Here is a 15823-nt window from a genome sequence, read left to right as displayed (position 1 = left end):
GACATCAGCGATCATCTGCCCTGCACTGACACAGGTGGAGGAAGCAACGGCATTAATCCTACAGGTGTAAGTGGGAATCCTGGAGACAATACACAACCAGCGGCCAGACACGGAAGAGCACGATTCCTGTCCGCTACTCCTTCATATAAGGACATGCATAAGGATACGCATACTCACTTCCACTCCACTCTTAAGTACTGTCTATAATTTAAATTGAGAGGAGGGGGTACTCATCAATGAAAAGCCTTATCAAGGGGTACGGGAGAGAAAAAAGGTTGGGAACCACTGTTTTAGAAGGACTGACCTCAGAGGTAGACGCCACAAGTCCACAGAGAATCTCTGAAGTCTCGAGTACCAGGACCTCCTTGGCCAATCTGGGGCCACTAAAATTACTGGAATTGTCTGGGCCTGTATCTTTTTCAACACTCTTGCCAGCATTGGAACTGGCAGAAAAACATAAAGAAGATTCCCCTCCCATCATGGCATCCACTGCTTCTACCAGTGGATCCCTTGTCCTGGCATAAAACCTGGGTACCTGATGGTTAACAGGAAAAACAAAAGAAAAGAAACTCGGGTGGGGTGCACTCTTAATATCTTAATCACTAAAGTTGTTCAATAAAGATTTTAAACTATTTTTTATTGTGCTTTTTTTTATTATTTGCTGAGTGTTTCAAATTAGTAACCAAAGTTACTGACTAATCTGATGATTATTTTATACTGGCGATTTATTAGCTCTTTGCAGGATTTTAATCCAATTGATATGCGCAAATGTCCATCTATTATGAGTATAAAAGCTGACCGTCATAAATCCTTAATGCCCTTAACCAGAAGGCAATGTCAATGCAGTCTCAATTAATTTTTGAGATAAGGATTATAATCATTGGTCAGCATAACTCAAAATTTCAAAACAAGTAGACAAATGATGGAAAAACACATATCAAATAAAACAATTTTTACAATATTATTTACATATATACATAGTGTACTGCTTTTTAATTATAAAGAAATCCCTTGACTGTCATCTGATACAATTTTAAGATGGCAACAATTCTAACTATGTGGCAGACCTGCTGTCACACATTGTAACAAATCTTTTGCTTATTGTTAACAGAGGTTATTAGGTTAATTATCCCAGCTCTACTGAGAATTGCTGTTTTTAGAGGGGCTATTGGTTTTTTATTATTATTCAGTGCTGATTGTTGATGCTCCTATACCTACGATTTTGTCTGCATGTGCATCATATGCTCTTTTCAAATTTAGTGCAGCAAAAGGAAGAAGCACAAACATAAACCAGAACCAGAGTGACTTGATATATACTGGTTAGATGCTGTGCTTGGCTGTTAATGCACCCACACCTGCAGCCCACCTTCAACAATTAGCACGCACCATCAATGTTTTAGATGCTATATAAGGAAGAGAGGGGCAAAAACAATAACCAGAACCAAAATCGCTGTTAGCTACACTGGTTTAGATCACACAGCACCCTTAATAGATTTGACAAAATTCAGCAACTTACTCATGGAGCCAGATAGAACAAGCACACCTCATATACTTCCTTTGAACAAAGCGCAACGGAGGAGCACTAACTAAAACCAAAACCAAAGTTATCACCCAAATGCTGTCCAAACACAATTCTAATTATTGGGACATCTGTAACTGCAACTTCTACTTAATAAATCTCACACCCCCCAAAATGCCATTTCACCACCCACAGAGTTAAGCACAAAGATATATCTGAGCTGACACCCTTTGGGTGTCTCTGCGGGACCCCGTGAATATAGCGCTCAGAAGGGAGGGAGAGTGCAGCGTGTATACGGCAGCAAAGTTAGTTAGACCGGTTTGCCACTTAAACAAAAATTCCTGGACTGGATGCCGGGGAGAATAAGCAGATAACACTAAACTGTACAATGAATAAATAAATAAATAAGTAAACCGAAGGACCGCTGTCCTGTGTTGGAAGACCAGCTGACTGGTCAGCACAACAGTGCTACACAGGGAGAGGGTCCCTCGTTACCTATCCTGCAAGCGGTGAGGTCTCCTGGAGCCGCAAACGGGTCCTTTGAATTTTCGTGCAGGGAGACGCTCAGGCGGTCACGTGTCTGTGACGCGCGTTTCGCCGGAGCTTGATCAAACAGGCAGCGTATTGCAGCTGCTCTGTTGTGAAGCTTTATACTAGTGACTATCCAATCAATCAGCATCTATGGTTTGTATAACGCAGCTGCTACATTACTAATGAATGGCATGTCACCATACTATTTACACATAAATGGGATTTTTGTGCTGAGGTTTATTTTAACGCACCTGCATAATTTAAAGGTACAAATCCTTTTTAGAAAAACGTGAAAAAACTTCTTTTTTGTTTTTTATAATTATGTATATATTTTTTTGATATTTCTGTTTTTTAATGTTTTTATATTTTGTATTTTTCATTTGAATTAAAAAAGTATATATATTTTTTTGTGTATCATTTTAATTTGCTATATAATCCTATCTTGGCCCAGGCAGACCACCCTTATCTATTGCTGCGATATTTAGGATAAATGCTATTATCTTGTTAGTTTATAATTTTTAGGGATGCATCAATCCATCCAGGTGGGCACGCATGCCCACATGTATCAATGCCTTGCTGTTTTTACTTTAGATTATTCAATTCAGCACTATTTATGATGCATGTTCTTAAAACAGTTTTTTTAGAAGGTTTTTTTAGAAGGTTTTTTTAGAAGGTTTTATTGTTGCCATCACTGGTGCAAATACGCACACCAATAGTACGCTCCATGCCTTCTAGTCCTAATCCATTGCCCATCCTATGTCCATATATGCCCATTACAGTGGTGATATATATTGAATAAATATTAAGAGACAACCTTTGGTGTTGTCAAGTATAAGTGATACAGTGCCCATGAGCGCAAGAAGAAAGAGAAGAGAAAAAATAATGATTTGTAAATGTGTGAAATAAACACGTGAATAAATAAATTAGATTTAATAATGGTGCCAGTTCATTAATAACATTCTGTGAGGAAAAGAAGGGGGAAAAAGGGGGAACATAGAAGGAGCAGTTGGGGAAAGAAAAAAAGAAAAAAAGGGGGGGAAGCAAAAGGAAAGGAGAGGGAGAAAGATGAGAGAAAGAAGAAAAGGGGGGGGGAAACAAACAGTAAAGAAAAAGTGTAGGGGGGGGGGAATGAAGTGAAATGCATAGAAAAATAAATATGTAAAAAAAAAAAAAAAAAATATATATATATATATATATATATATATACTATAGTGCATTCTGGGTCAATGGAGAATGGGAAGTGGTGAAGGAATCTCTAGGGGAGAATAATTGTCCCCATGCTATGTGCTGCTTTATAATATTAATGTATCGCTACATAATGTTGGGTGGATTGCCATATGGCCTTTGCCCTCACATAATAATGAGAATTTCTGGTCCAATACTTAGGTTAGTCTCTGCTACATTTGGGGACCCCAACATGTTGGCCCCAGTTTGGTTGGTGAAGTTGAGGATCCAAGATATGAGATTTAGAGATATAATGTAGACCCCTCAAGTACTATGTGGGATTCTGGTTAATTTAACTTGTGGAGGAGCCTAGACGTACAGTTAGAGAAGATGTATTGAATGAAATTATGAGAGGAATACACCATAATTGATATATTCATTCATTCCGGTGGGGTTTAGTGTACCCAACTCAAATGTCCATTGACTTTCTTTTTTGAGTAGGGCTTGCGTGAGATCGCCACCTCTAATGCCAAGACCAATTTTTTCCAACCCACAGACCTGGAAATCATTCAAGGAGCTTTCATGCTTTGTCACAAAATGCCTTGCGACTGATGTTATCTTCTTGTGGTTTCTCAAATCCGTTGTCCCATTCCGGATGGTCCCTACGTGTTCCAGGACTCTATGTTTGAGGGGACGTGTCGTCATGCCGACATATCTTTGACCACAACCACAAAAGATGCAATACACCACTCCTTCTGTTTTACAATTAATGTAGTCATGTAATTGTATGAGTTTGCCAAATCTGTCGGTGATGTTGTCACATTTTGTCATAAATTGGCATGCTTTGCACTGCCCACAGGGGTAAGTGCCCTTTATGCGGTTCTGTGGTGGCGCTGTTCTTGTAAAGTGACTATTTACCAGGCGATCTTTTAAATTCTTGGCTCTGCGCCAGCTCATAGACACTTTAGGGCCCAATTTACGTGCCAATGTCGGGTCCAGCATCAGGGTGGACCAATGCCTCTGTATTATGTCCTTGATGGTCCGCCACTCTTGACAAAAGTCACCTACAAAGCGTATGGTTGGATCTTTAGTTTTCTTCTTGTTTTTAGAAAAGATTAAGGCTTCTCGATCCAACTTCAAGGCATTTCTCATAGCTTTTTTAGTAGAAGTATGGCTGTAGCCCCGCTCACGAAGTCGATGGGTGAGTTCTTGGCTTTGTGCTTTAAATTGTTGTTCCCCTGAGCAGTTTCTTCTTAGTCGCAAGAACTCCCCTTTGGGGATATTCTCGACCGTGGGGGGGAAAGTGTGCACTGGTCTGATGTAATAAAGTATTGGTGGCCGTATCTTTTCTGTAAAGTTGAGTTGCTATTTTGTTGTCTTCGTCTGTATATTTTTAAATCTAAAAATGCCAGTTCTTGTTGGCTGATGGTATGAGTCAGACGAAGATTGAGATTATTGATGTTCAATTTTTGTATGAAGCTAAGAAGCAGTGTTTCATTGCCTTCCCATATTAGGAAGATGTCGTCGATGTACCTCAGCCACATCGCGACATGTGAGGTATACATCTCATTCTCCTCACTGAAGACTGTCTCTCGCTCCCATTGGCCCAAAAATATATTAGCATAGGTGGGGGCACAGGCCGCCCCCATAGCTGTGCCCCTCACCTGTAGATAAAATCGGTCGTTGAATGTGAAGATATTATGGTATAGGATAAATTGTAACAGTTTGATCAGGAACTGTTGGAATGGTTCCTGTTTGGCTGTATCCATATAATATCTGACCGCCTCTATGCCTTGATCGTGATTTATAGAGGTGTAGAGGGCTTCAACATCCAGTGAAACCAGAAAATGATTATCATCCAAGGTGATATCATGAAGTCGTCGTAGGACGTCGGATGTGTCCTGCACAAAAGAAGGCAGATTGAGGACAAAATGTCTAAGATGTAAATCGAGGAATGTGCAGGCCTTTTCTATAAGTCCGCCATTCCCCGAAACAATCGGCCTTCCCGGGGGGTCTTCAATCCTCTTGTGCACCTTCGGCAGCATATAGAAGGTAGGCATGACTGGATTGTTGCATTGTAGATATTGATGTTCTTTAACCGTAATGGTTCCTTCTGATTTGGCCACGTCAAGAATTCTGTGATATTGCAGCTTGTAATTCTCCATAGGGCTGAATAGAGTAGATCTATAACATGCTGCATCATTTAGTTGACGATGGGCCTCTTTCAGGTATTTATCCTTACTCCACAGTACAACATTTCCGCCCTTATCACTTGGTTTCACCAAGATATCTTGCCAGTCACGTATTTCTTTTATAGCCTTACGTTCTTGTGCGCTGATGTTAGATTTAGTAAAATAACGGTGTTGATTACAATGAAGGTGATCAAGTTCAGAGGAGACAGATTTCATGAATATTTGGATTTCTGGGCTACTGGTGTCATTTGGGAAGAAGGTGGATTTCGGTTGTACTTGTGGTCTACTGGTGCTTGGAATGGATAGTTGAGGACTGGCCGTCAGTCCTGTATCTAATTCTTCCAGTGCCAATAGTGCTTCCTGTTCTTGTTCAGTCATTCCCAAAGATAATGGGGGTTGTTCCACCTCTGTATCTACTTTCTCAAATATTTTGGTTAACATCAATTTTCTGCAAAACAACTTTAGATCACGCTCCCACTTGAATCTCTCAAAATGCTGTAACGGGGAAAATGACAGTCCTTTTTCGAGAATGTCTCTTTGGGTGTCATTCAGCTCATGTGTGGAGAGATTTATCACTTTCAATTTTTGTACAGACGAGTTGGGAGGCATGAAGTTTGTCAGGTCAGCTTGACTCTTGTGAATGATGTTCCTAGAGGAGGGGGGGAGGATTGGGGTCACTTGTAGGGTCAGCGTCTCCGTGTTGTCCTGACGGGATAGCGTTGCTGAGGTGTCGCATCCCATTGCTGTTGCCCTCTTAAGTCTTCTGCTCCCGCGCCTCGTCTGCCTCTTCCCCGTTTGGGCTTCGATCTTCCGGCCTGATTGTCGCCTAAAAAATGCTGGTTATAAGGTGGGCCTCCTCTCTGGTACCTTTCCCCTTGCTGTTCTCTTTCGGGGTCGCTGCTCTCACCAGCTGTGGTATCTAGATCAGAAGAGGAATATTGCTCCTGTATATTCTTCCTATACGGGGTTCTTGGTCTGCTATTCCATTTGAATATACTCCTTCATATAAGGACATGCATAAGGATACGCATACTCACTTCCACTCCACTCTTAAGTACTGTCTATAATTTAAATTGAGAGGAGGGGGTACTCATCAATGAAAAGCCTTATCAAGGGGTACGGGAGAGAAAAAAGGTTGGGAACCACTGTTTTAGAAGGACTGACCTCAGAGGTAGACGCCACAAGTCCACAGAGAATCTCTGAAGTCTCGAGTACCAGGACCTCCTTGGCCAATCTGGGGCCACTAAAATGACTGGAATTGTCTGGGCCTGTATCTTTTTCAACACTCTTGCCAGCATTGGAACTGGCAGAAAAACATAAAGAAGATTCCCCTCCCAGGGGATAGTCATGGCATCCACTGCTTCTACCAGTGGATCCCTCGTCCTGGCATAAAACCTGGGTACCTGATGGTTAAACCTGGATGCTATCAGGTCCCCATCCGGGGTTCCCCACCTCAGTGTAATCTGGTGGAATACTTGTGGGTTAAGGCTCCATTTCCCTTCCATCAGCTCCTCCCTGCTCAGGAAGTCGGCCTCTATATTCTCCACTCCTGGTATGAATATTGCTGATAATGCTGGAACATTCTGTTCCGCCCACAAGAAGATTCGGGACACCTCCCACATAGCCAGCTTGCTGCGTGTGCCTCCCTGGTGATTCAGATATGCCACAGCTGTGGCGTTGTCGGTCTGAATCCCTAAAGGGAGCCCTTGTAATCTTTCTCCCGCCAGAGAAAACATCTTCCACACAGCCCTCAGTTCCACGATGTTGATCGGTAAGGCAGACTCCTCTGAAGTCCACCAGCCTTGCAGACGCAGGTCCAAGACTACTGCCCCCCAGCCTCCAAGACTGGCGTCGGTAGTGACAACCAGCCAGCTCCAGGACTGCAGGGACCGACCCCACTGAAGGGAATCCACCTCCATCCACCATTTCAGGAAGGATGGAGTTTCTGAAAACAACACTATTTGTTCTGACATCATGGTCTGAGTATTCCCTGACCAGTCTGTCAGAATGTTCCACTGGAACACTCGAGAGTGGCACCTGGCGAACTGTAACGTTTCGATAGACACCACCATCTTCCCCAGCAGTTTGAGGCACCTCCATACTGATGTGCTCTGAAACCCGAGGATCTCCTGTACCAAGGCAGCCAGATCCCTGGCCTTTGCCTCTGGTAGAAACTACCGATGCAACTGGGTACCCAAAACAATCCCCAAGAATTGGAGTCTCTGTGACGGCACCAACTGAGACTTTTGTAAATTAAAAAGCCAGCTATGAATCTGCAAAAACCTGATGGTTTCTGCCAAGTGACTCTTCAACTTGTCCGCTGACTCCGCTTTAAACCGCAGGTCGTCCAAAAATGGAATCACCATGATTTCCCTCAGTCGAAGCACAGCCGCCATTACTGACATTATTTTGGTGAATACCCTTGACGCTGTGGCCAGACCAAAGGGCAGCGCCTGGAATTGCAAGAGTAGGTCTCCTATTGCACACCTCAATAGAGCCTGATGTTCTGGGTGGATAGGAACATGCAAGTATGCATCCTGGACATCCATGGACGCTAAAAATTCTCCCTGGTCCAGGCTTAGCAGCACAGACCGTAGAGACTCCATTTTGAAATGGTCTACCCACAAATGAATATTAATGACTTTTAAGTTTAGGATCAGATGAAAGACCCATCTGGTTTGGGCACCAAAAACAGAGTGGAATAAAAGCCTTTTTTCCACTCTGCTCTGGGGACCGGGACTACCACACCCTTCTCTAAAAGAGAATGAGCCGCTCCCAAGAGAGCTGTACGGAGCCAAGCCTCCCTTGGTAGTGGTGTAGGAATGAACCTTCTCGGTGGAAGACCTTTGAAGGGAATCTTGTAACCCTGGGTTATAATTTCTAACACCCAAGAGTCCCGGTCTAACAGTGCCCATGCGTCTTTGAACAGTGACAGACGTCCCCCCACCTTGATCACCACCGGGCAAAACCCCCGGCCGTCATGCGGAGGGTTTGTCCTCTCCTTTGGTTTCTTATGAAAGGAACCAAATTTTGACTTTGGGGCCTTGCCCCTGGAGGACTGAGACTATCCCTTAAAAGACTGTCCTCGAAAGGACGCACCTCCTCTAGGGGAGGGCCGAAAGGACGGCCTGAAAGCAGAAAACCTTGATGTCTGCTTGGCTGCAGGGGTAGGCAGGAAGGTGCTTTTTTTCCACCTGTGGCCTGCTTCCTTTAAAAGCTATTGCCTCTAAGCCTTCTTAGACTCGTTATCTGCCTCCCAAGCTATAAACCAGAGCACTCTCCTGGCATTGACAGACACTGAGGAAACTCTGGCAGCCATTTTGAGAGCTCCCTGCTCAGCCTCAGCATTGGGCTGAATGAAGGGGCCCTGATACATAACTTCCAGGGTGGTAGAGGATGTTTAATACGCAGAGGAGGGGTGTATAGTGGAGTGGGCTTATTATTCATAATTTTCTGGTGGGAGGATAGCTTGCTTGACTGCAGATATCTCCAGTTCCCGGAAATAGATTTCTTAGGTTTTAATGGAATTAAAAACTAGAATCCCACCTACCAAATGCTATTGGGCACTAGGGGATCAGAGTTCAGGAGGCAGAGCAATCTGCCAATGAGAAAATAAAACTACATACCCGGTGTGTGGAGCTGGAGCAGTAACCAGCTGCTGGAAGGCTGATATCTCTGGTTTTGTGAATAGTAGAGACAAGCTACTAGTGTCCATCACAGGGGGAGAGTCCCAGCTTTTGGAATATACCCTCATGAAAACTCTAAAGGCCCATACACACTAGTAGACTTTCATTTCAAAAGACTTTGCCAAAATCTTTGATAGATAAATCTTTCACCAAAGTAGTGCGTACACACTGGACTATTTTCCTCAAAGAGCAAGAGATTTTCAGGAGGCAAAAGACTTTGCTGAAAATCTTTCATATACAAGGCTATTTAAATAATGGGCTGGGTTTGAATTCCAAGGGGCCATTTTAATCAGTGCATTCCTGTTCTTGGTGCCTGATTCAGAACTGATTGCTGGGCTGCGTATATTCAGAGCCCAGCAATCAGATAAACTCCACCCCGCGCCGCCCGGGTGATAGTGACAAATTGTGGGTGACGGCAGCGTAAGGGTGGCCGGTGATGGTGACGTATAGTGGTAACAGCAGCGTGAGGGTGATGGGCAGTGGGTGATAGTGACAGATTGTGGGTGACGGCAGCGTAAGGGTGGCCGGTGATGGTGATGTATAGTGGGTGACAGCAGCGTGAGGGTGATGGGAAGTGAGTGAGGGTTACGGGTAGTAGGTGAAAGCTGTTTATGTACGGAGTGTCACCTGGTGGTCCAGCAGTTGTAGAGTTGTACTGGCTCGGGGGGCACATGCCATCCTGCCACCTGACACAGTCTGCCATTGGAACTTGGGCCCCTAGAATTATGGGGCCCTAGGGCAACCGCCCATCAAGCCCTTGCATTAAGACGCCCCAGAATATATGCATTGCTGGCCTGTGCCAGCAATGTATATATTACTGGCTTATTAATAACATTGGTGCCACTAATATATACATTGCTGGCATGTGCCAGCAATGTATATATTACTGCATTATAAAAATTATTGGTGGACAGTGGTGCCAGGAATATATACATTGCCGGCCTGTGCCAGCAATGTATATACTGTATTAATGGCTTGTTAATAACATTGGTGCCCAGTGGTGCCAGTAATATATACATTGCTGGTATGTGCCAGTAATGTATATATTACTGCATTATAAACATTATTGGTGGCCAGTGGTGCCATCAATATATACATTGCTGGCCTGTGCCAGCAATGTATATATTACTGGCTTATTAATAACATTGGTGCCAGTAATATATACATTGCTGGCCTGTGCCAGCAATGTATATATTACTGCATTATAAATATCATTGGTGGCCAGTGGTGCCAGGAATATATACATTGCTGGCCTGTGCCAGCAATGTATATATTACTGCATTATAAATATTATTGGTGGCCAGTGGTGCCAGGAATATATACATTGCTGGCATGTGCCAGCAATGTATATATTACTGCCTTTAAAGTAACATTGGTGGTCAGCGGCTGCGTGTGATACATACACGCACTGTGGAGCAGGGGGAACATGCGGCCGGTAAGCCGGGGGCGGGGTTCGGACGGGGGCGGGGTTCGGACGGGGGCGGGGCGCTCCGGCGTGCCGTGAAGCCCAGGAGGGGGAGAGGAGTCTGCAGCGTGTGCCGTGGGAGCGAGGAGGGGTTGAGTATAAGCAGGGGGAGGGAGCGGGCGGTCAGCTGGGCTGAAAGTCTGTGATCTTTCAGCCCGGCTGCCGTGCACATTTAGCGATGATGGCTAAAAAACCAGCCATCATCGCTAGATGTGCTGGTAAAACCAGCAGACTGCCCACCTCGGTAGCGATGATGCGGGAGCGCGCATCATCGCTAGTCGGGGATCTCTGGCCCATACACACTAGGCGATTTTGAGCTGAAAATCGGTCAAAACACCTGTTTTGACCGATTTTCAGCTCAAAATCGTCAAGTGTGTATGGGCCTTAAGTCAGACAGAACCTGAAATATCTGACTGGGAATAGCAATTAACAGGCTTGGATGGGGACCACTACTTTGAAGTCAGATATCTCCGGTTCCCAAGGGCCGATTTTTAAAATTCTTGTACCCATGGAAAGAGGGAACCCTCAGCTTTCAGTCTAGGGTCCTTAGACTCCTGGAGGGGTTTATGGGTACTCAGAAACCCCCCCTGCGTGCGCTACTGTATTCGGCAAAAAAGAAAAAGGGACTGTCATGCAAGGGCGCACTGTGTGTATTAATTATATAACTTAACTTTTTTATTTAAAGGTATAATTAGTAATTCCCTAATTAGAGTGTGGGAATTTTAATTATAAAAACAGTGAAATATAAGAGTTTAAAACCACAAAACAGTTGTTTGTAGTATTATGTTAATCTGTCAACTGTCGTTAACCGTACATTTTATAAAAACTAAAAGAAAAAGGAAGAGAAAAAAATCCTTCCTTTAGATTTGGATTTACATGCTATATTAGAAAGTTTGTGATTACATGATAGCATGCAGGCAATGTTCCATTACACAAAACCTGCAGGCAATGTGAAGCTGATTGGTACACGCAGCCTGTGATGTCACAAAGGATGCCTGCAACATGCAGGCAACCTGAAGCTGATTGTGACACGCAACCTTTGTGATGTCACAAAAGATGCCTGCTAGAAAAGTCAGTGCTTGGTATAGGGACACTCATTTCTTACAGTTGATGAGAACGCTTGGTATCTATCTGGATACTGTTCCTTTTCACTGTAATTCTTTCTACGTATTTGACGTCGAATTTTGTGGCTAATAGCCATGGATGTTCAGAAGACCATAAAAAACATCCTGCAAGAGCACCCAGTGTTCTTATTATATATATATGGGTTCTTTTTCTACATGAGACCCATAGAACCATTCTACACAGAGTACATGACTGGGCCTGTCAAGAACTTCAGTATGAAAGAGGTCAAGGATCAGCTCCCCCAAATATGGACATACAGCCTGCTGCTTTTCCAGCTGCCAGCTCTCCTCTTTATTGACCTCTGCAGGTACAAACCAGTCATCATGTATCAGGGCCTGTGCCAAGTCATCACCTACGGACTACTGTGCTTTGCGTCCAGTTTCCAGGCCATGCAGTGCCTTCAGGTTACCTCAGCTATGGTCACTGCATGTGACGTTGCCATCTTTTCTTATGTATATAGTGTGGTGACAGCTGACAAGTATGACAAGGCCTTTATCTGTTGTAGAACATATAACTTGCTGGGATACACCATAGGAGCTCTGAGTGGTCAGCTCATGGTGACGTATGGCCACTTCTCCTACTACCACCTGAACATTATTTCCTTGGGAAGTGCGTCAGTGGCTTTTATCATTTCCATTTTCTTGCCCACGCCCAGCATGAATGAGCCAAGTTCAGAATGTTTAAATGACCAGATCAAGCATAAAGCCAGGAATGCTGTGCACTGCTGCTGCAAGGCGGTGGTCAGGTTCCTCAAGCAGCAACGGCAGGAGATCTGTGACTGCTGTACTTCCAACACCAGATACTGGTCATTATGGTGGTTACTTGTGACAGTTGGCTCCCACCAAGCGACAGAGGCTTCCCAGACACTTCGGGAACATCTCTTAGAAAACACCGACAGCACCTTTATGCTTAATGGAGAAGTGGAATTTGTAGCAGCTGTGCTAGGACTAGTTGCATTTTACATAATGGATCGTATGACAGCAGATTGGAGCTTCTGGGGAGAGCTGGCTGTGTCTGTCCTATGCGCAGTGGACGGTTTGGCCACATTAGCCATGGCCATGACAACATCATCTATCTGGGTGGCCTATGCTGGCTATATTGCATTTAAGATATCCTACATGATCAGCAACACAATAATAACGATGAACATCGCTGTGATGGTCACTAGGAGCAGATATGCTTTTGTATTTGGGATGAACCACTTAGCATCCACTCTGCTGAAAGAACTTGTGACTCTCCTAATAACTGGTCTCAATCTGGGGATCTACGATCAGTTTGTCGCCTACAACTGCTATTTTAATATACTGACAGTGACTTCCATCAGCATCAAGGTCTGGTCACTGATTGCCAATATGAGAAGCAGCAGTCTCCCAACAACACAAGTGTAGGATGTACGAGGAGGAGAAGCAGCAGTCCCCCAACAACACAAGTGTAGGATGTATGAGGAGGAGAAGCAGCAGTCCCCCAACAACACAAGTGTAGGATGTACGTGCTCAGTCAGGCACTAGATCAAGATCCTTTTTGTGTTATTGCTAAATAAACACAAATTGACATTCAAAAATTTCTAGCGTCACTCACATTTGTTATATAAATTCAAATAAGAAATGATGTGTAAAAAAAGATTATATTTGCTATATAAGTAATTGGATTTTGGAATGTCCGCATAGACCACTATATTTCTTATTTGGTTATTAGTCCTTTCCTATTGTTATACTGTTCTAGTGAAAATGACATTCACCAAAATTCTTGGAGGTGTTCCCAGGAATATTAAATACTGGTAAAAAGCAAGAGAAGGGAAAAATTATTGGGGCACTCGTAGGGCTAATAATCGTCTTGTAAATTCTTTATGGGCTTTAGGAATTAATTGCAGACTGACACGGTTAAAATTTATCTTTTATTGATACTAATATAAAAATAATTTCGAGTTAGCGAGATATAAACATTGATTTAACAAAGATACGAAAGTGAATAAAGTGTAGAAAAAACAAGTGAAAAGATTATAAAATTTGTGCAATATGTTTGAGTTCTGTGTAATTCCACTCTGTCCTAGGTATCCTCTTTACAAAGTGATTATTTGTAATTCATAATAAAGTACTTCCACTACTAGTTACATTTGTATGTATTATTTACTGATTTTAATTAAATAATTTATTAATATATTGCTATGTCAGGGTAGATTGGACAGCCCATTAGATAATTTCAAGTGATCTCAATCTCATGGTTTCTGACAGTAACGTGAAACTTCCCATAATTTATTTGCTCTGTACGATCACATTTATATGCCTTTTATATTGCAAAGGTGTGTGTTATATACAGCAACCCTATCTCATGCCCATTTCTATCTGGCATGTACATTTCTCTGTCTATATCACAGCAGAGATATGTTCTTTTTATTTAACGTGTATATTAAATGTAATAAACTCCTAGTAATCACGGGTTTCGACTTCCCCTGCTCTCTCCCAGATACGCTGTAAGTCATGTTTTAGTAATGATAAATCACTTTGCACCTGGCCGATCCTGTCTGTAAGCGGCATTTCGGTGCCAGCAAGGGCCTCCAGTATTTGTTGTAATGAAACAGGAGGAGACGGTGAAGCCCCTGGGGCAACATCGGAGGTAGTGGGATGTTGTGGTGGTCTGTGTGGTAGAAACCCGCAAGCAAACTTCTCCAGCTTGGCAGGAGCCTGCTGTGCCTTCCCCATGATGCGCCGGGGAGCATAAGAAACGGGCAGAGAGTGTCGTATATAGTATATGCAGGCCTGCAGCAAGCAACAGGCTGCACACAGGGGATCTGGGCTGAGATCACCACTCCACTACATGGAGTGGTGCACAGGGCCTCAAATATAGAGGAAGGCTCCCCACCTACCAGCTCACAGGACAACCAGGTCTTCAAATATGGAGGAAGGCTCCCCTGCCACTAGCTCCCAGGTCTTATTGAGGGATGATGGAATGGGGAGGCCAGGGGAGCAGTAGACACGCTGGGGGTAACTCAGGGCTGACAGGCAGGGAGAGACCACTCACCCAGAGCCGGCCCTAGCCTAAATGACGCCCTAGGCAAGATTTTGGCTGGTGCCCCCTAGCACCGCCACTAGTTCCGCCTCTGATCCTGCTCCCCTTTACCAGCACCATCAACCCTCATCATAGCAGTCCTCATTTTGGTGCTCCTTCCCGCAATATTTTAAACAGAAACAGTGCACACATTCGGTGCGCAGCCCAAACAGGGGTGTGTTCTTGCTGGGAAGGGGCATGGCCACACAATAGTACCCCCAATTCAAATTATGCCACACAGTAGTGCAACTTTATTCACATTATATCATGCGATGGTGTCCCTTATTCACATTACATCACACAGTAGTACCACTTTATCTTATATACATTACTCCTCACATTATTCACATTATACCCTTAGAAAATCCTGAGAAAATATTGTATTTTAAGCACCTCCATGGCCACACTGCAACCCAGCACAAAGCAGTGTGTGCTGGGCAGAGGAGAAGAGCAGCAGCTGCTGCTGTCACTTAAGGGGAGGGGCCCAGGGCCCCCACTGGGCCCTTCCATCAGATTTTGGTCTGGGTAATTTGTACCCCCTACCCCTTTCTCTTGGCACCCCTGATAATACCACACAGTAATGCCCCTTACACATGACACACATTATTAATGTCCTTATAACCATAATGCCCCTTACACATTATGCCAACCTTTATTAATGCCCTTCATACACATAATGACACACATAATGTCCCTTACACATATGTCGCACATTATTAATGCATTTATACATGACACACATAATGCCCCTTACACATATGCCGAACACTATTGCACAACCAACCCACCCGCAGACACCCACCCGCAGACAGCACTCGCACATCCGCTAACACTGTGACCTCTGCCTCTGCTTGGATACAGATGTTTCCTCATACATCTTGCCTCAATAGGCCATGCAGCTCCTGGCCAGTTCTGCTAACGTTGGGTGCCTTTTTTGCTGAAAATTCGTCTTATTTGCATTGTAATAATGTGACCAGGACACACAAGGTGTTAGGACCATAGACCGGGAACGAGGAGTCAGGGCGTGAACCCGTAGCTGTGACCGCCGGTTAGGACGGCCAGAGCGAAACCCTACTCTCACTCTGTTGAGTACCTC

General features: G+C 44.0%; 1 protein-coding gene across 1 annotated transcript; it reads left to right on the top strand.

The window, feature by feature from the left end:
- The first annotated feature begins 11837 nt into the window (after positions 1-11837).
- Positions 11838-13070, top strand: LOC146009620 (thiamine transporter 2-like). Its single transcript, XM_083150068.1, has one exon. The coding sequence runs from the start codon at positions 11838-11840 to the stop codon at positions 13068-13070; it is 1233 nt and encodes a 410-aa protein (XP_083006194.1).
- The last annotated feature ends 2753 nt before the right edge of the window (positions 13071-15823 follow it).

This window comes from Crinia signifera, chromosome 6 (assembly GCF_055691185.1).
Source record: "Crinia signifera chromosome 6, ASM5569118v1, whole genome shotgun sequence".
Classification (NCBI taxonomy): domain Eukaryota; kingdom Metazoa; phylum Chordata; class Amphibia; order Anura; family Myobatrachidae; genus Crinia; species Crinia signifera.
This window is presented reverse-complemented; position numbering and strand designations above follow the sequence as displayed.